Source organism: Nomascus leucogenys, chromosome 4 (assembly GCF_006542625.1).
Source record: "Nomascus leucogenys isolate Asia chromosome 4, Asia_NLE_v1, whole genome shotgun sequence".
Lineage (NCBI taxonomy): Eukaryota > Metazoa > Chordata > Mammalia > Primates > Hylobatidae > Nomascus > Nomascus leucogenys.
The window spans coordinates 62006245-62027049 of NC_044384.1; the positions used below are offsets into that span (position 1 = coordinate 62006245).

General features: G+C 43.2%; 1 protein-coding gene across 1 annotated transcript in view; it reads right to left on the minus strand.

The window, feature by feature from the left end:
* Nucleotides 1-5549: 5549 nt before the first annotated feature.
* The window catches only part of MYOM1 (myomesin 1), a 157435-nt gene continuing 142179 nt past the window's right edge, over nt 5550-20805 (minus strand). Inside the window, exons 34-38 of the mRNA XM_003262025.2 lie at nt 17893-18056; nt 14472-14508; nt 14198-14220; nt 10581-10636; nt 5550-6295 (exon numbers count right to left, since the gene is read on the minus strand). Coding sequence (XP_003262073.2) covers nt 6002-6295; nt 10581-10636; nt 14198-14220; nt 14472-14508; nt 17893-18056 — 574 coding nt within the window. The 3' untranslated portion in view covers nt 5550-6001. The remainder of the gene's footprint in view (nt 6296-10580; nt 10637-14197; nt 14221-14471; nt 14509-17892; nt 18057-20805) is intronic.

Here is a 20805-nt window from a genome sequence, read left to right on the forward strand (position 1 = left end):
CCGTGCCCAGGCAATGCCCCGTGTTTTTAATAGAATGACGTAGAGGTAATTGTTTTTCCTTCAGTTTTGAGACGAAGACAAGGAATTGGTTTCATTTTCATTATTTTTTCATCCGTACTTCAGTGCTGCTGAAACTTTCACCTGAGAGGAGGATCTCAGATTTCTCGATTCTGCCCCAGCAATGAGTTGCTTCTCATCTTTCTCTGCACAGTCTTCACTTTCATAAAGCCAAATGCCTCCTGGCAATTCAGCTCCTGGTTTTGAGTATAAGGAAGACACACGCTTCTTGTGAAATTCTGGAGAATGTGTCCAGACTGCGTGGGAAGCTTATGAACCAGAGGTGCCTGTACTGACAGAAGCCTGTGAGCAAAGAGGGTTCTGAGAACTGGTTAGCTCTTTCCAGCAGGGAATATTAAGCTGTAAAGAACAAGGAAACTGAGGGAGCATTCATATATATACTGCAGTTGGCATGGGGGTCTCCTTGGAGAGGGTTCCTGTGGGCAACTACGGGTGCATTCAGTAGGGGATATTTAGATAACTAAGATCAGCCCGGAACAACCGAAATAGAGTCAACGTAATAAAACACTCTCTGATTCGGGGACACGTCCCCTCATCTCTGAAAGGAAACACTTTGCTTCAGTTTGGCCCAGCAATGTAACACCTTTTCTCCTGGCTTAGAACCAGCTCTTAGCAAGCAGAGTGGGTGGCTTTTGTGTGATACCATGGGCACTAGTAATGCCTCAGGCTGAAGTCCCAGCCAGATAGGTTATGCACTTAAACTTTTAAAACCAGAAACGAGAGGAAAGAAACCACAGAAGGAAACTGTAGAAACTCAAGACCAGGGGAGGGGAGCACTACCTTCATAATTTATTCATAACAGTGCCTATTTTGTTCCCAAAGTGTTTTAAATTAAACTTAGTTGTATATCATTTTTTCAGAATGTAAATATTTGTCCTCAGAAGTGGGTAGCAGGGAGTATGGACTGTCTGAGTAACCACAGTGTGTGTGTGAGCTTTGTGACAAGTCTACTATGCCTTCTTGATGCTGGGCTACAATTAAAGTATGTTCTAAAAAAAGTAAAAAATGCACTTAGATGTTAGTAAGTATGAGCTAAGTAATTTTGGAAACTTTCGTGTGCATTTTAGAGATTGAGATTTTCATTTACATATATCAGTTGATTCTTCAGAAGCAATTTAAATAACTTAAGACTGTTTTTTAAACGTAATTTTATCTCTAAAGCCCAAGGTAGAGGTCAAAATGCAAATATTTGAAGCTGTGATGTGATGGTCACTATGTATCCAGCTTGTAATCCTCCATATAACTGATGTATTAGTATTTTATCTAAACATCTTGCTGTGGGTAAGTGAAGCAGGCCCACAGAACAGAACTAATGAACACTTGAGACCGTGCCAGTGTGTTCATTTAAAGTGCGCTGCACCTTGTTCTGACACACGATTTGTTGTAGATATTTGATCCTCTTGAGGCTTGCTTTTAAGCTCTGTTAGGGTGGGGCCAGAGTTTTTAATCTAGGATTAATGTCTCACCTTAGTGGTGCCCCATTATGGAGGTGAGAAACTTCTGAGGACTCTACCCGAGGCCCACGTATTACAAAGTCTTTTCATTCCAGCTGGTGGAAATGGACTCTGTTTCCAGCCCACGTGAGCTCCAAGAATTGTTTGGCCTGAGGCTTTCCAGATTTCTTTCTCCCATACATTCGCTGAATAGTACTCAGCCAAACAGCATGTGCAGCCTCCAGCACCCTGTCTTCGTGCAACTCTCCTCTCTATTATTCTTTCTGCTACGTTTTAGACGACCCAGACTCCTTGAACCTCAATCTCTATCCCCTCAATTCAATGAGACTGACAGGTTCCCCCTGCTGAATTGCAGCCTGAGCACTCTGTCTAGGCAAGAAGAAGCTGGAGCAATCATAGGTGTCTGATCACTTTTTCTTCTTCTCTCAGCCATCCTGGGCCTGCACATCTGCTGGCCAATGCCCGAAACAGTTATTTTTCCATGTATTTTGCGTGTTTCTCTAGTTGTTCATGGTGGGAGGACAATTTCCATAACAGTAATCCTTTGTGGGCAGACAGAGAAGTCCCGTCTAGCATAGTTTTACGTTTGCTTCCCTGAGGCCCCAGACCTCGACCATTTTTATGGGAATTCTTGGCGTGAGATTGTTACCATGTGGTGCTGTAAATTTGCACCCCACAAACATGCAGTACTGGTTTGAGGAATCCATTAAATTTTCTTCTATCCAGAACCGCCCCCAGGCAGATGGAAAGCTTCTGTATAGCTTCTCTATGTCAGTTGGTGATATTTTTACTATTCCCATTTTTGTTTTGACTAAGCCACTCTTTGTGCATCTCAGATTTGTGCGGGGATCTTGGTACCAACTCACCACCTTGAACGACCCAGGTCTACATCTCTCATTCTGGCATGGGTATTAAAACTCCAGCCCCAGCTCTTAGAGGCTATATCTAGGCAAAATTAGTATTTCTGCATTATGTAGGCTGTGCATATTTGATTTTCATGTACTTGAAATGTCTTAGCCTAGTGACTAAGTCCAATTTTTTTTTTTTTTTTTGACAGAGTATCACTCTGTCTTCCAGGCTGGAGTGCAGTGGTGCAATCCCAGCTCACTGCAGCCTTGACCTCCCAGGCTCAAGTGATCCTCCTGCTTCAGCCTCCCGAGTAGCTGGAACTACAGGCTCATGCCACCACCCCCAGCTAATTTTGGATCTTTTGTAGAGATGGGTTTTCACTATGTTCTCCAGATTAGTCTCAAACTCCTGGGCTCGAGTGATCCTCCTGCCTGGGCTTCCCAAAGTGCTGGGATTACAGGTGTAAGCCACTGCACCCAGCCTTCAGCTTTGTGATTCCAATGTAAAATGTTTAATTGACTGTTCATCTTACTAAGTTTATATACAATATGAGAATATTTGTGAAAACTCCAAATTTTCTGTATTTATATACTTAGTTTAGTAGATAAAGTTATTTAAGTTCTTGAGACAGTTTTGTTTAAGTCAGACAATAGTAGTCCTTAAAGTGGAGAGAAAATGTATTAATTTATAAATAAAGCTTAACAAATTAAAGGGAATTAAGTTATGCCATAAAAAGCAGCCTTAAACTTAATGTTCTTCAATGGTTAGATTTTTAAACGGAAAAATAATGTTTTAAAGTTGAACTTCAAGAATTTAGGAAGATCTAGGTTTTAAAATGTGTCCCTTGACTATTATATATAGATATTTATATTTATATATTTTATATATATATTTATTTATATATTTAATATATATATTTTTATATATATATATATATATATATATATATATTTTTTTTTTTTTTTGAGATGGAGTTTCGCTCTTGTTGCCCAGGCGGGAGTGCAATGGCGAGATCTTGGCTCACCACAACCTCCGCCTCCAGGGTTCAAGCAATTCTCCTGCCTCAGCCTCCTGAGTAGCTGGGATTACAGGCATGTGCCACCACATCCGGCTAGTTTTGTATTTTTAGTAGAGATGGAGTTTCTCCATGTTGGCCAGGCTGGTCTCAAACTCCCGACCTCAGGTGATCCACCTGCCTCAGCCTCCCAAAGTGCTGGGATTACAGGCATGGGCCACCGCACCCAGCCTATATATTAATTTTATAAAACTAAAGTAAACTCTGAATGGTCCTTTTTGTGTTCCAAGTTGATCCTTTAAGTACCACTACTTCACATTTACCAGGTCACAGGTTCATAAATTTTTATGTGTTACAAAGTACCTTCGGCATCATTAAAGTGATGGATCTATAGTTTCAGTTATATTTTCCCCTGTAGAAATAGCAGCTTTTTACCTAAGCTATTAAATCTTGAGGTCACTGGTTTAGTTTGGTCATAATAATGGCTGAAATAATTCTTACAGCTGTTTTATTGAGAAATCCCAGCGTATGGAGCTCTGAACACAAAAGCCATCTCCCCACCTCACTGCTGCTGTGTCCTATCATGCCCCTCTGCTGGGTGCAGGGGTCTTAGGGCACACTTCGATTTCATACATTTTTGCACAATTTCAGAATTTGGAATACACTGTTTTAAAATTTTGTTTCCACCTGATTCAACACCCTTCTTGCTTTCTCCCCAGTCTGGGCTCCAGCTAGTGGAAATTAGGGAAGGGGTGGGAGGTGCTGCTTGCAGAAACCTCACCTCTCTGATACTGGGAACTCTGTTGCTGGCTCTTTGAGGGGTGTGGTGGGGCTTTTCGGAGAGTCTTAGGGACCTCTCGCTTGTACAGCCCTTGGCCCTTGGCATGGGAGGTCTGCCGCTGCTTGAACCCTTCCTGCCCCCACCCCCACCCCGCCACCCTCCCATCTTTAGCTCCCCAGCAGGTGTCCACCCACTGACAGTTCCCTTCTGGGTCGGCTTGTTCAGATGTAGCCCTCTTACTGAGGCAGACAGAACTGCAGACTGCTCATGGCCAGCCACCTTCCATGGGGTCCACTTGGCCCTTGGGAAGCTCATCTCCTTGCCATATCTGGGAGTGAGAACACAGCATCTGGCTCCTGCCTGGTGTTCAGTGTCACAGCAGCAGCATCCAGCACTTGTCTGGACAAGTGGATTGGCCACAGTCAGATGAGAAGCAGTTTCCAGCCTTAAACTTGTAAAGGAGAGGGTGTGTAGGAACCCCTGCCAACTGTATAAGGAAATTTCTTGCCCCATCTGCTACCTTTGGCAGGAGAAAAAGGGGAAAAAATTGTTTTTATGAGATGGTCTTCTTCTGTTGCCCAGGCTGGAGTGCAGTGGCACCATCATGGCTCACTGCAGGCTTGACCTCCCAGGCTCAAATGATCCTCCCACCTCAGCTTCCCAAGTAGCTGTGACTATAGGTGGGCACCACAACACCCAGCTGATTTTTAAAATTTGTTGTAGAGAGGGGTCTCGCTATGTTGCCCAGGCTGGTCTTGAACTCCTAGACTCAAGCAATCCTCCTGCCTCAGCCTTCCAAAGTGCTGGGATTACAGGTGTGAGCTACTGCACCCAACAGAAAAAACTTCACCATGACAATTTTCCTAGAATGGTGTGTGTTATGTGTGTGTGTGTGTGTGTGGTGCTGGGGTTGGGGAGGACAAAACTTTCTAAAACAGCTGCTGCTGGGATGCTGACCCTCGGCAAACCCCTCAGGGAGTGGCAAATTCCACAGCTGGCAGTTCTCTGAGCTTAGAATGAGGCTTCTTTTGTACCTTTTATTCTTAGCTGTGGGCCCTTAGTCTCCAATTCTGGCAGGAGGCACCTCACACCATCTTATCACATGTAATTGTCACATTACATTCAATTGCCTTGTGTATCTTATTAATGGAATGGGCTTGATTGTGTGGTAAGCCACCAGATGTGCAGTGGCAGTGTAATTTCACACCCCTGAACCTGGTTGAGTTCAAACGACTTATCTGAACATGTTGCAAGGTACTGCTTTCACCAAAAGGAATTTAAATCAGAAGATGTGGCACAAGACTCATTGAGAAAGAAGCACCAAGAAGCCACCCAACCTAGCAGCAAAATAGCAGGAATTTGAGAAACAGTGTCGGGGAAGAGGACAGATGTGAAAACTGTTTATTCATACAGAGGAGGTTCCAAGCCACAAGGCGCCCGTCGAAAAGCACATCACTTCTGTAACAACACACGAGACATGGCCGTGGCTTCACAGCTGCAGCAAATCCCAGCTCGCCCCACAACACATTCGTCTGCCCTCTGACCATCATTCAATGTCCCTCCAACTTTATTCAAGTCTTCTCCTTAAAACTGTTTCCTAATCTTCATGCTATGAATGGTATTTTCTTAACACATAATTTTGTAGATAAAGAAAAACAATTAAAGTGTCATTAGTTGCTGCTTTTTATGAGTGAAAGATCTGACATTATTTTCCCCTCAAGCCAGAAAATAATAGGGAGGAGAAAGCATGAAGACGTCTCATCCTTAACCCAAACCATTCACACCCAAGTAGTACAGGCCAGCTGGCTCTCCTCGCACCTCCGGTCACTTTGCCTTCTTGCCGCCTTTCAGGGACTCCAAGGCGGCCATCCTCGCCTCCTCCTCTGGGATGAACACGCTGACGGTGAAGTCGCTGGTCTCCGAGCCATACTTGTTCTTCACAACCAGCCCGTATTTGCCCGAGTCAGCAGTGCTCACGCCGTTGATGGTGAAGTACGCGGTCTTCCCGGCCTCGAACCTGAGGTTGCAGTGGTCGTCTGAGGCCAGGGCCTTCTCGTTCTTCAACCACGAGACCTCCGGAGGTGGGTCTCCCCACACGTTGCAAGTGAGATTAAGGGCCTGCAAGACAGATTTTACGGGAGAGAAGAAGATAAATTAGATATAATAGATGCACTGTCAATAATCTTGCCGGCTGATGGCTTGGCATGACCAAAGGGAGGATAAGTAAAAGCCTCCCGGACCAGGGTTTAAAGTAGTTATGTGTATGCACCTGTGTGAGTTACAGTTTGAAATAACATCTGAGGGGATCTCCTCAAGGCCTTTTAATGCTCCTCAAGGCCTTTATATGCTTTCTGGCTTCTGGAATGCTTATTATCAAAAACACACGAAAGAGTTTATGTCTATTCCCCATTTTCACTTTCTCTTTCATAAACATATAGATGCCTTTTGCTCTATTGTGGCATTTTGGGTTCTGTCTCGGTAGAGGAATCTCCTTGCTGTAATTGCCACCTGCTCACTTTTGCATTTCATTTGCGTCAAAGAGCCGGGCAGCAGAATCACGGCAGCTGCTTCAGATAATGTTACTAATTTTCAAATTCCATCACCCTTATTTTACTTCTCTCCTTAAACCCCATCCAATCTGCTGCACTTGCAGTGGTACCCTACCAAAACGTATTCCTAAAGAAAATATTCCCATCTGTGCCGAAAACTTATTCTAAAAGATCGATATTCTAGAAATATATGTAGATACGAGGTCTACGGTTTTACTTTACCTTACTTTTTTTAATTGAAAAAGATTTAGATAATTGTAAATTCACATGCAGTTGTAAGAAATAATAAAGAGATCCATAAGAAATAATAAAGAGATCTGGTATGCTGTCTACCCAGCTTCCCCAGTGGTAACATTTTACAAAATAGTAGAATGTCATAACTAGTATATTGACATTGATGCAATCCGCTGACCTTATTTAGATTTCTCTAATTTTACTGGTGCTTATTGTGTTTGTGTGTGTTTCATTCTATTCAATTTACAGAATATTTTCATCATCACAAGAACCCTTTGTGTTGTCCTTTTATAACCACACCCACCTCTCTCCTCCAACTTCCAACCTCTGTTCCTAATCTCTGGCAACCACTCATCTGTTTTCCATTTCTAAAATTTTGTCAGGTCAAAGATATTATACAAATATAATCATGCACTATGTAATCTTTCAGAATAACATTTGTAAATCAGCATAATTACTTCCAGATTCATCCAAGGTGCTGCATGTATCGATAGTTTATCCCTTGTTATTGCTGAATAGAATGTCATACTATGTTTATGCCCGTAAGGGGTCATCTGAGCTTTTTCCAGTTTTAACTATGATGCACTAAGTTGCTATGAACATTTGTGTACAGGTTTTTATGTGAGCATAAGTTGTCATTTCTCTGGGATAAATGCCCAGGGATACAATTGCTGGAATGTATGATAAATGCATGTTTCATTTTTTTATTTATATTTTTTAATTAAAAAAATAAAGAATAGAGATGGGGTCTCATTATGTTGACCAGGCTGGTCTTGAACTCCTGGTCTCAAGCAATCTTCCCATTGTGGCCTCCCAAAGTGCTGGGATTACAGGCATGAGCCACCACACCCAGCCCATGTTTTCTTTTTTTTTTTTTTCCAGAAATTGCCAAACGGTTTTTCTGAGTGGCTATACAATTTTGGCTTACATTCCCACCAGAATATACAAGTGATTCAGTTTCTCCACAGCCTCCCCACCATTTGTTGTTGTACACCAGCCCACCCAGCTACTATTCTTTATTACAGCAATTCTGATAGGTGTGGTGTGATATTTCATTGTGGTTTTAATGTTCACTTGCCTGGTGGTTAATGATGTTGAATTTACTTCACATTTTAAAATTCCATTCTTGTATTTTTCTCTTACTAAAATCCAGATGTGATAAGGAAGGAACTAGAGCTTACAATGTACGGAGAAAGAACACTCGTCTACATATCTTTCTAAAGGGTCTTGCATGATTATTTGTTACCCCTTTTGCAGATATATCATTTAAAATTGGATGGATTAAGAAATGTTTTCCTCCCATCACTAATTAATATTTCTTACTGAATTATCCTACAAATACATTTCAGTCAAAAAAAGAGGAGTCCAATTATTATCCTTAAACTTAATGAGCAGATTAGATATATGCTTTTGGAAACTGTGATTACTTGTAGTTAAAGCTTTTAACAAAATCAAACAAAAAGTCCCAAATGCTCCCTGAGAGTCTAGTGGTTAGGAAAAAAAAAATGCAAAAAAGAAAAAACAAAACTCCCAAACACCTTAGGCGTCATAGAAAACTCTTATCCACACTTCAGATTTGAGTTCTGCATTACAAAGTACTTTCATGTACATTCTCTTTCTTAATTCTCAGTACGACCTAGAGAGTTGTATAGTTTTAACCTTATTAGGTGAGGAAAATGGAAAAGAGAGCTGAAGAACAAAAGAACCCCTACAGTGGTTGAGCTTAAAGTCAAATGTGATCATATTTTCCAACCCTGAGGAAACGCAGTTGAATGAAACCTGCCTCCTGCTAAAGCATTTCCACATGCCTTGCTTTGTTACCTGAACTCCGATCACCCACTGTGTGTCTTCACTGCCCTTTGAAGTGGAAAATCTGTTCCACTACAAATATCTCTACCCCTAGGACTGGTATGTTAAACTTGTTTTAATTCATTTTCCATTTATTTTTTGTAGACGGTGTCTCACTGTGTCGTCCAGGCTGAAGTGAAGTGGTATGATGTCATGACTCACTGCAGCTTTGACCTCCTGGGCTCAGGCGATCCTCCCATCTCAGCCTCCAGAGTAGCTAAGACTACAGGTATGCACCACCATACCCAGCTGACTTTTAAACATTGTTTTGTAGAGACGGGGTCTCATTATGTTGTCCAGGCTAGTTTGAACTCCTGGGCGTAAGCAATCCTCCTGCCTTGGCCTCCCAAAGTGCTGGTTTATAGGCATGAGCCACTGCACCCAGTGGCTGTAAACTTTTTAATGAAACATAAAGACAAAAAAAGCGAATCCAGGTAGAAATTATGTTGGTTCGCTCAGACTGTATCTTGTTAAATGAAAGTAAGGAAGGCCTTATTTGGCACCTTTATCTTACAGGGGCTCTTCGGAAAATTCACAGTACTTGTTGGGGACAAGTTTCAGTGATTTACCTGATACCAAATTTACAACGTTGTAATCTCTTGGAGAGATTATTATAGTGACAGGTTACATCAGTTTAAAACCAAATGGAAAGAAACCAGAGGTGCATGTTCTTTGTGTGTGTGTATGTGTGTGTGTGTGTGTGTATGTGTGTGTGTGTGTGTGTGTGTATGACATGATGTCTGTCACCCAGGCTGGAGTGATCTTGGCTCACTGCAACCTCCACCTCCTGGGATCAAGCGGTCCTCCCACTCAGACTCCCGAGTGGCTGGGACTGCAGGTGTGCACCACTATACCTGGCTAATTTTTCTATTTTTTGTAGAGATGGGGTTTCACCGTGTTGCCCAGGCTGGTCTCAAACTCCTGGGCTCAAGTGATCTGCGCGCCTTGGCCTCCCAAAGTGCTGAGATTACATGCATGAGCCACTGCGCCCGGCCTAGGGGCACATGTTCTCAGGAGCCCCTGGAGTTCTGTCCCAGGGGAAAAAAATTAATAAAAAAAGAAAGAAGCCCATTTTCAACAGAACTAGAGCCTATAGAAATTTCCATATTCCACTCTGTTAGAGGTAATTTCTTTCTTCAATTTTATTTGTCATAGAGTTAACACAGAACATGTTCAGTTTCCCATAATTTTAAAGGGTGACTCTTGAAAGATACTAAGTGGTCTACATATGTCTATTAGAGACAAACTTTTATCCCGATGCTTGACCTATAAAACGTTAAGATGATTGGAAAACCGACTGATTTTTTTTGAGATGGAGTCTCACTCTGTTGCCTGGGCTAGAGTGCAGTGGCATGATCTTGGCTCACTGTAACCTCCACCTCCCAGGTTCAAGCAACTCTCCTGCCTCAGCCTACCAAATAGCTGGGATTACATGCACCTGCCACCACACCCAGCTAACTTTTGTATTTTTAATAGAGACGGGGTTTCACCAGGTTGGTCAGGCTGGTTTTGAACTCCTGACCTCAGGTGATCTGCCCGCTTCGGCCTCCCAAAGTGTTGGGATTACAGGCATGAGCCACTGCACCCGGCCAGAAAACCGACTGATTTTTAACTTCGTGTTTGGTTACTCTGGTCAAGTATAAGCAGCTATGGAATAAGATGAAGGTGGTGGGCTGCTAAGTGTATCTTTAAAGAAGGAACAAAGTCTGGGGTGCTGGAACTTGTTCGTAGTGCAGAAGAAGCAGGCACAGGCAGGCTCCATCCATGCTTACCTTCCCCTCCTGGATGGTGACCACGTCTGGGAGACCTCCCAACACCCGGGCACGATCTGCAAGCATAGGCATTTTGGGTTAATCACTGCAGTGCCAAGGCCAGTGGTCATATTCACAAAACCACCCAGGAAGCTACATTTCCAATTTAGTTTCCTTCTGATAGTTCTTTTGTACAGTTTTCAACATACAAAAGAAGAAAATGATCCAGGGATTCAGGATTTTTTTTTTTTTTTTTTTTGAGACAGAGTCTCACTCTGTCACCCAGGTTGGAGTGCAATGGCGCGATCTCGGCTCACTGCGACCTCTGCCCACTGGGTTCAAGCGATTCTCCTGCCTCAGCCTCCCGAGTAGCTGGGATTATAGGCGCCTGCCACCGTGTCCAGCTAATTTTTGTATTTTTAGTAGAGACGGGGTTTCGCCATCTTGGCCAGGCTGGTTGGTCTTGAACTCCTGACCTCGTGATCCACCCACCTCAGCCTCTCAAAATGCTGAGATAACAGCAGGTGTGAGCTGCCGCACCTGGCTTTTTTTTTTTTTTTTTTTTAGACAGAGTCTTGCTCTGTCACCCAGGGTGGAATGCAGTGGTGCAATCTCGGCTCACTGCAACCTCCGCCTCCCAGGTTCAAGTGATTCTCCTGCCTCAGCCTCCTGAGTATCTGGGATTACAGGCATGCAGCACCACACCTGGCTAATTTTTGTATTTTTAGTAGAGACAGGGTTTCACCATGTTGGCCAGGCTGGTCTTGAACTCCTGACCTCAAGTGATCTGCCCACCTCGCCCTCACAAATTGCTGGGATTACAGGTGTGAGCCACCAGGCCTGGCCAGATTCAGGATTTTAATCCTTCTTCACCATCATATGGCGTGTGTGTGTGGGTGCCTATATCTGTATCTAAAATACCAGTGTGTGATAGCTTTGCCATATCAAGACCTGCTCTATCATTTTCATGGCTATTTTCAGCCCTGGCCCTTCTGCAGCTTAGTAGGGCTAAGCTCAAGGAAGTAGAACAGATCTCTATGGACAGCCTCTAAGCCTAGCTTGGCCTCTTTTATGGGTTTCCATATGATGAGAAAAGGTTGTATAATGGAAGGGCTATATGCTAGGGAGATTGGAGGCTCATGCAGATGTAAGCATTTTTTTTTATTTTTATTTTTTATTTTTTTTAAGAGACAGGGTCTTATGTTACCCAGGCTGGTCTTGAACTCCTGGGCTCAAGCCATCATCCTGCCTTGGCTTCCCAAAGTGTTAGGATTACAGGCACGAGCCACCAGGCCTGGCCATAAGCTTTCTTTGAAGCCTTCCCTAGACAGCGTCCCTTTCTTGCCTCCTGGTAGTTCTTGGTAGTGCTGTGCAGGCCACTGTCTATGGCTGTGAGCATAAAGGTCCGCAGGTGAGGGGACGAGGCACGGGATGGGTGCTGGGATCCTGGGCTGGTGCCCTCGGCCAAGTTACATGCTCTGGGCATGACTGCCTCAGCCCCTGGAAAGGGCACCTTTCTGTCATTCACTCAAAGGTGTTCTCTCTGGCATGAACACAGTGGCCACCTCCCTCTCATTTTTCGGCCTGCTTCAATTAATGTGTGACTCTTGACTTCCCTGTCTACAATTCCCTTCTCCACTAAGTGAGACTAAAGCTTTGCTTTTGGTGAAACATGACAGCATTCTATTGCTAATTCCATCATGCCACCTGTAAGCCTAACCCTTCCTCTGGTTCCCTGTGTGACATGCTGTGTGATACTGGGCCAGTCACTTCACTGTGTTGGCCTCAGTCTCCTAATTTGTAGAATGGGGGACAGGGGTTGCATTAGACCTGGGGAAACTATGATTATTTCTGAATAATGCCTTTTAACCAATCGAACGTTGCCTTTTCTGATACTACCTATGGCTTGCCTGGGCATGCGTACATGTGCACAGGGGGAATGGGGGGAACCCACCAGGAATTTGCACCTTATGCAGGGGAGGGGTCTGGCCTCTTCAGCTCATCCATGGTAGCCCTGGTATTCAATTGTGAGGGGGAAACCTGCTTGGAGAACCCCTCTCTTTGCCAAGAGCTTTCCTTTTGCTTAATAAATTCCGCCTGCCTCACCCTTCAATGTGTCCATGTGCCTAATTTTTCCTGGTCGTGAGACAAGAACCTGGATTTAGCTGAACTAAGGAGCAAAAATCCTGCATCAATTTGAAGTAAGTGTTCCATGGCTTACAAAAGTTTCCCAAACATGGAGCTAGAAGAGCTCTAAGGTTGCTTCCAGTTCTAAAGAGTTCATGAACTCCTTGCCCACAGAAGAGTTCAAGAATCTGGAAAGACAGAAAACTGCTTGTGGATGTAGGCTTTGCTCAGTACCAAACAAGAACAGCTCCCTCTTGCTCAACACCCCCAGCTTCCCCCGTGACCTCTGGTGCCCCAGTACCAGCCTCTGCCCCTTACCCCCAGCTGCAGCCCACATACATAGGGCCTGAGCAGGAGGGGGAAAGTGGAGAAGGGAATGGAGGGGAGCAGTGCAAGTTTCAGGTTCAAAGTTGAAAGTTGCACCCAGAAGCACATGGAGCCCTGTGGGGAAGGATGACTTCCATTCTTGCTCCTTCTCCCTGTCCCCTTCACATCCAGCTCAGGTGGACTCTACCATTTTAGCCTGTAACAATTTTAAAATTCTGGCTCCCACTTGGACAAAGAAGCTGAATTAGTATTATGGATTAGTCAGTTACTCCTAAGATCCTGTAAGACTGAGTTCTTCTAAAAATCCCTGTGTGTGAAAGAAACAGCTCACAGAAATACTGCAGTGTGTGTGTTTCTGGGTACACATACAGACTTGACAGATTGGTGTTGCTTTGCTTGGACTGTGTCTAGTTATATGAAAGTAAGGAAGGCCTTATTTGGTAGCTTTTATCTCGCAGGCACTCCCAGGAAAATGCACAGTACTTGTTGGGGCCAAGTTACAGTGAATTACTTGATATCAAATTTACAATGTTTCTGTTTTCTTTTGTTGTTGTTTTGTTTTGTTTCTGAGACAGCGTCTCGCTCTGTTGCCCAGGCTGGAGTGCAGTGACATGATCTTGGCTCACGGGCTCAAGTGATTCTCCTGCCTCAGCCTCCCGAGTAGCTGGGATTACAGGCACCTGCCACTATGCCCAGCTAATTTTTGTATTTTTTAGTAGAGATGGGGTTTTGCCATGTTGGCCAGACTGGTCTTGAACTCCTGACCTCAGGTGATCCGCCCACCTCGGCCTCCCAAAGTGCTAGGATTGCAGGTGTGAGCCACCAAGCCTGGCCCTTACAATGTTTCTTGATGTTTCTTTTCTCCAATATATACATATTTTTATGAAACACTGTACCTGCAAGTGACTAACAACCTATTGTATGATTTGCAGCCAAGAGGTTTCTCAGGATGTCTGGGCTGTAGCTCAAGTCAAGGGCAGGGTGACATTCTTTACAATGTAACCTGAGACCTTCTCTTCATAGATATTCTTACTCAAAAGACTAAAATGAAAACATATGTAGAACACCTAAGATTTAAAAAAGAAAAAAACCACTTCCACTCTCCTCCATCTGTAGTCATAATAGCAAAATAAAATTATCTTTTGAATCTATCCCAGGAGTACTTGTGAAAATGGTTTACTTACTTTTCTCGGCAATGGCAGCTTGTCTGTGGTTGAGAGAAACAAACAAACAGACAAAGAAGAATTTTGTATTAGTGTTACTTCAAAGTAGCTAAACTTGACGACATTTTCATTGCCTCAGAAACATTTTGCTGTTCAATATAACAGTGGGAAGTGCTGCTTCTACTCTACTTTCTGAAATAAAAGGCTCTTTCTAACACTCAGAGGGGCGAGCAGCACGCAAGCTTCCAGGGAAATTAGTGCATGCAAGTGGCATTTGCTAGGACAAGGGACTTACTTCAACCTCTGGAATTCAGCATAGGCCTCGTCGTATGCTTTAAAAGAAAAAAGAAAAGTTAGAATTTTCTCACCCAGAATTGATGACACACAGGGGCGATTAAAATTCACAACTGGAGATCATTGTGATCGGTCCAGACATGACTAAACCAACTTTAAGACTGCGCTTATGTGTTCACTCCACAGCTTAATGTACTTAACAAGGCCAGGAAATACTTTGTAGGCACAAAATATGAAATAGTAGATTTTAGAAGCTTTCAATTCAGCAAGAGGGCTTCAGCCCCTCAAACGGAAAGGCAAAGATTAACTCCAACAAAGAAAAAATGGGAATAAAAGTCTGTTTCTTTTCTTTTTTTGAGATGGAGTCTTGCTGTGCCCAGGCTGGAGTGCAGTGGTGCAATCTCCGTTCACTGCAACCTCCACCTCCCAGGTACAAGCGATTCTCCTGCCTCAGCCTCTCAAGTAGCTGGGACCACTCAAGTAGCATGCGCCACCACACCCAGTTAATTTTTGTGTTTTTAGTAGATACGGGGTTTCACCATTTTGGGCAGGCTGGTCTCAAACTCCTGACCTTAAGTGATCTGCCCGCCTCGGACGCCCAAAGTGCTGGGATTACAGGCATGAGCCACTGCGCCCAGCCATAAAAGTCTGTTTCAAAGAGAAGCTGGTTGTTGAGTAAACATCCTGAGTGTCAAATAAAAACAAAACCAAAAACTTTGTCTTATTAAATTATTCCAGACATCGGAGCCTCCTAGATAGGCAGTTAACTCTCTTCCTGTTACGCTGTCTGGTCTGTTTCGGCAAAAAAGCACAATGAGTTACTGTAATCACAGAGGGTGCTGGTGCTTGCCTGAAGCAATGTTTCTTATGCCATGATGGAGAGGGGATGAAAGGCAAGTGGGACAAGAAAATGAGATCTATGTAGTTCTCAAATAATTTTTTTTTGTGCCTGCAGAGTAAGCCACTTTGATTAAAGATTCAAGCAAAATGGCAACTTTTTTTTTTTTGAGACGGAGTTGTGTCACCCGGCTGGAGTGCAGTGGCGTGATCTCGGCTCACTGCAACCTCCGCCTCCCCAGTTCAAGTGATTCTTCTGCCTCAGCCTCCTGAGTAGCTGGGACTTCAGGCGCCCACCACCATGCCCAGCTAATTTTTGTATTTTTCGTAGAGATGGGGTTTCACCACGTTGGCCAGGATGGTCTTGATCTCCTGACCTCGTGATCCACCCACTTTGGCCTCCCAAACTGCTGGGATTACAGGCGTGAGCCACCACTCCCGGCCTTGTTTTTGTTTTTGTTTTTTCAAGAGACAGGGTCTTGCCGTTGCCCAGGCTGGAGTGCAGTAGTGCAATCACAGCTTGAGGTAGCCTCGAACTCCTGGGCTCACGTGATTCTCTTACCTCTGCCTCTCGAGTAGCTGGGACTATAGGTGTGTGCCACCACACCTAGCTATTTTTAAATTTTTTTTCTTTTGTAGAGACAGGGTCTTGCTATGTTGTCCAGGCTGGTCTTGAACTCCTGGGCTCAATCGATCCTCCTGCCTCAGTCTGTGAGCCACCATGTCTGGCAGGTTGCTTCATTTTGAAATCCCTCTCACCTCATTTTTAATCTCCTCAGTGGTCTAGGAATCATATTTTAAGTCTAAAGAATGCTTAGATAATACTAGTTTATTCCCTCATGTTACAGATGGGAAAAATAAGTACAAAGCTAGGCTTAAAGTTGCTGGTCCTGATTGTTTCTCATCTGTAAAATGAAGGTAGACCAGTTAGGCGGACCCAGGCTGAGGTTAGTGCTTCCCCTTGTCCCCACACTACTCTGAGAGAGAGGTGGGAATGGCCGAGCCAATCTGTGCTTGGTGGCAGTGGCCATGCTGGTAGGACAATCTACAGCCTTTTCCTTAAAAGGGATTTCAGAGGGGGGTAGTTAAATAAGCTTTGGTGGACCAGAGAGTAAAAATAAAATTTTTAAAAATTAAAAATTTTCCACCTACTGACTGCCTCCCTTTTTCTATTGTGTTTCACATTGTCAGATGGAGTGTGGAATAAATCCCCTGTCACTGTGCACTTGTGATGCAGGCAAAGTGTGTCCTAGAAAGTCCGCATCCCTCTGGAGCAGCTGCTCCCATTACTGAAAGGTCCTGCAGCGAGTCTTTCTAGTCACCGTGAATGGGTGAAGTGAAGACAAGGGGATTCAGCACCAAAAACACTCAAAGCAGGGCCGAAGGGCTACACTCTAAATGGTGAATCTGCTCTCTGAGGTTGAAAAAACCTGAGTTACTGTATATTGAGGTTGTATTTTTTTTTTTTTTTTTTGAGACAGAGTCTAGCTCTGTAGCACAGGCTGGAGTACAGTGGCGTGATCTCAAATCACTGCAACCTCCGCCACATGGATTCAAACAATTCTCCTGCCTCAGCCTCCCGAGTAGCTGGGATTACAGGCATGTGCCACCACAGCCAGCTAATTTTTGTATTTTTAGTAGAGATGGGGTTTTGCCATGCTGGCCAGGCTGGTGTCAAACTCCTGACCTCAGGTGACCCACCCTCCTCAGCTTCCCAAAGCGCTAGGATTACAGGCATGAGCCACCATGCCCACCTGAGATTGTATTTTAAAATGAAGTAGAGGAAAAGTTAGTCCACAGTTGTCTTTATTAACTTTAATGCAGTATAGACTATTTTATTTTATTTATTTTTTATTTTTTTAGAGACAGAATCTTGCTCTGTTGCCCAGGCTGGAGTGCAGTAGTGTGATCTTGGCTCACAGCAGCCTCAACCTCCTGGGCCCAAGTGATCATCCTAGCTCAGCCTCCTGAGTAGTAGGGATTACAGGCGTATGCTACCACACCTGGCTAATTTCTTAAAATTTTATATTTGAAGAGCTGGGGTCTCACTATGTTGCCCAGACTGGTCTTAAATTCCTGGCCTCAAGTGATCCTCCCACCTTGGCCTCCCAAAGTACTAGGATTAAAGGCCACCATGCCAGCAGACTGTTGTATTTTTGTAAGAAAGAATAAGATGAAGAGTATAGTTCTGGGAAAGGGATAAATGGTCCAGTATTTTTTTAACTTTTTGCTTACAAGTGAGCATTTTTTATTATTTATTTATTTTTATAGAGATGGGGTTTCGCTATGTTGCCCCAGGCTGGCTGGTCTTGAACTCCTGGGCTCAACTGATTCTCCTGCCTCCCACAGTAGCTGGGACTACAGGTGTGTGCCACTTTACCCAGCTATTTTTTTTTTTTTTTAGAGATGAAATTTTACTCTGTTGCCCAGGCTGGTCTTGAACTCTTGACTTCAAGCCATCCTCCTGCCTTGGCCTCTCAAGGTGTTGGGATTACAGGCATGAGCCACCATGCCCAACTCCCTTCATTTCTTTTAAAAGGCTCATTCATCTAGAGTAAATTTGAATCTGCAAAATATCTGTTTACCTTGTCCAGAGAGATCCACTGTCTTCTGATGTCCAGTTTTGCCATCAAAGAGCTCCATGACATACTTCCCTTTGTCATTCGGGGTCGGCTCATTGATTTGTAGCCAGATCTGCTCTCCAGTGACCCCGGTCTTAACTCTGTCTGAGTACCTAATGGCAGTCCCACTGTGAAAATCGAAGAAAACTTCCTTAGCGTTTGCTTCCATTCAGGGCTGATCTTTATTTTGTCTCTTATTGAAGCTCTTGCCATGAAGTTTTGTAGGCTTTCAAAAAACGAGGGATCTGCATATGTTATTCTTCTGCTTCAGAAAAATTATGGGCCATGACACACAGAACTGGGATTCCAAGGCCCAAGGTCTGACAGTCTGAATATTTATTTATTAATAACTCCTCATAGCAGTCTGAGGCCCAGTGCAAATCACAATACTAATACTTCTCAGTGCTATTAATTATCTTTGTTTTTGTTTGGGTTTATTTGTAGGACTAGGGTAATCTATAAAGCTAAAAGGCCAAACTACATACTATTTTACTGCATATTTCATCTAGATAATCTATGGCTATAAATCAGATTTTACAAGCTAGTCCAAAAACACACTTATGGAGGCTCACCTGTGCCTGACATCTATTGGCATATGTTGTTACAAAGCTATTTAAAACAGATAAATATGCACTTGGTAGTAGAGCCAAGAGTGAATGAAAAACAGAGTTGCCGCCAACACGAATGAGGCATGTTCTCTGTCCCGGGATGTGAGTTTCTCAGAATTCTACAGTAGGTCATGAGCAGACCCATGCAATATATTCTCTGCAAGAGAATATAAGGAAATACAGCCCTTTGTTTTGTGATCTTGTGGTGTAGAAATGCTACAGATATAGACGAACTAAGAGAAAGCTAGGTAGATGTACTTTTAATTATGTTAAAAGAAACTTTATGAAGAAGTTATTAAAAGTGAGGAAATGTTTAAAAAGTGGTATACAAAATGATGTTAAAAAGTGGTATATACAAAATGACGTTATTATAGTAACCATCATGCATAGAAAAAAGGCTAGCAGGAAGTACCCTAAAATGTTCATATTACGGCTGGTAAAACTATGGATACTATTATATTATAATTTTTTCTAATTTATATTATTATAAATGTATTTTCTGAAACAAGCATGGCTTATGTCTGTTGTAATAAACAAAATGAACTTTAGAAAACACAGAAAAACAAATTTTCTGGCTGGTCACGGTGGCTCACACCTGTAATCCCAGCACTTTGTGAAGCTGAGGCAGGTGGATCACCTGAGGTCAGGAGTTCCAGACCAGCCTGGCCAACATGGTGAAACCCTGTCTCTACTAAAAATACAAAAAATCAGCCGGGCATGGTGGCACGTGCGTGTAGTCCCAGCTACTGAGGCAGGAGAATCGCTTGAACCCGTGAGGTGGAGGTTGCAATGAACCGAGATCACGCCATTGCACTCCAGCCTGGGTGACAAAGTGAGGCTCCATCTCAAAAAAAAAAAATTTCCTACCTAAATAACATTATTTATTTATCTAAAAAGATATTAAAAATTAAGATTCCATAAAATGTAAAGAAATCCATCTGTACCCCACAGATTTTAGCCTGAGCAATAGATGTGTCTTAGAGAGTTAAACAGGGCCAGGCGCGGTGGCTCACGCCTGTAATCCTAGTACTTTGGGAGGCCGAGGCAGGCGGATCACGAGGTCAGGGGTTCGAAACCAGCCTGGCCAGCATGGTGAAACCTCGTCTCTACTAAAAATACAAAAATTAGCCGGGCATGGTGGGGCACACACCTGTAATCCCAGCTACTTGGGAAGCTGAGGCAGGAGAATTGCTTAATCCTGGGAGGCAGAGGTTGCAGTGAGCCAAGATCACGCCACTGCACTCCAGCCTGGGTGACAGAGTGAGACTCTGTCTCAAAAAAAAAAAAAAAAAAAAAAAAAGAGAGTTAAACAGAAAGATTGTCCTCTGCTTTGCTATAATAAATCTGTTTTAAATCTTTAATCTCTGGGTAACATGGATAAGGGTACCTTACATCTGTAACGTGCTTCTGATGGAATACGTATTATTGGTCCTATTTTATACAAGAGAAAACTGAGATTCAGAAAATTAAATGACCTGCCTAAGATCATAAGAGAAGACAGGAGCAAACTGAAGACTAAAATCCATTTCAAGGGTTTTTTTTCCCTCTCTGCCACATACAGACAGCAAAGATCATCCTTATCTCTGAATGTCATAGGCACACGGAAACACAAGAGACACAATTGGTTGACTAGACCAAATAATTAAGATACTTATGCCTTGCTGGTCTAATAGCAATTTCCTCAAAACATATTTCAGTGTTCTCATTTTTGAACAAGTAATTCTTTTAGAGAAGATATAAAGCTTTTTGATTGATGATTCAATGAATTTTACTTCTCTCATTCTTCAGACTGATATATTAGAATGTCCTAGATGCCACAGAGGAATTTCCTGGAATTTGATCTATTTTAGTTTATAATTACTTTCCTAAAATGTATTCTGAAAGAAACAGAACAAAGGAATAAGCCCCAAGCATTCTACATTGGAATTTTACTAATTCTCATTTTTATGACTCAGGAAATAATAAATCATAATACTAACGAAAACACTGTTTTATATAACAGTAAAGTCATCTTAAAGAAAACGCAAACGGCTGCTTTGTGGGACCTGGCTCTGGCTAACTGTTCAATCTGGCCCAGTGGTCCCCAACCTTTTTGGCACCAGGGACCGGTTTCATGGAAGACAATTTTTCCACAGACCAGGTCGGGGGAGGGTTTTGGGATGACTCAAGTACATAACATTTATCATCAGATTATCATAAGGAGCGCACAACCTAGATCCCTCGCATGAGCAGTTCACAATAGGGTTCGCACTCCTATGAGAATCTAATG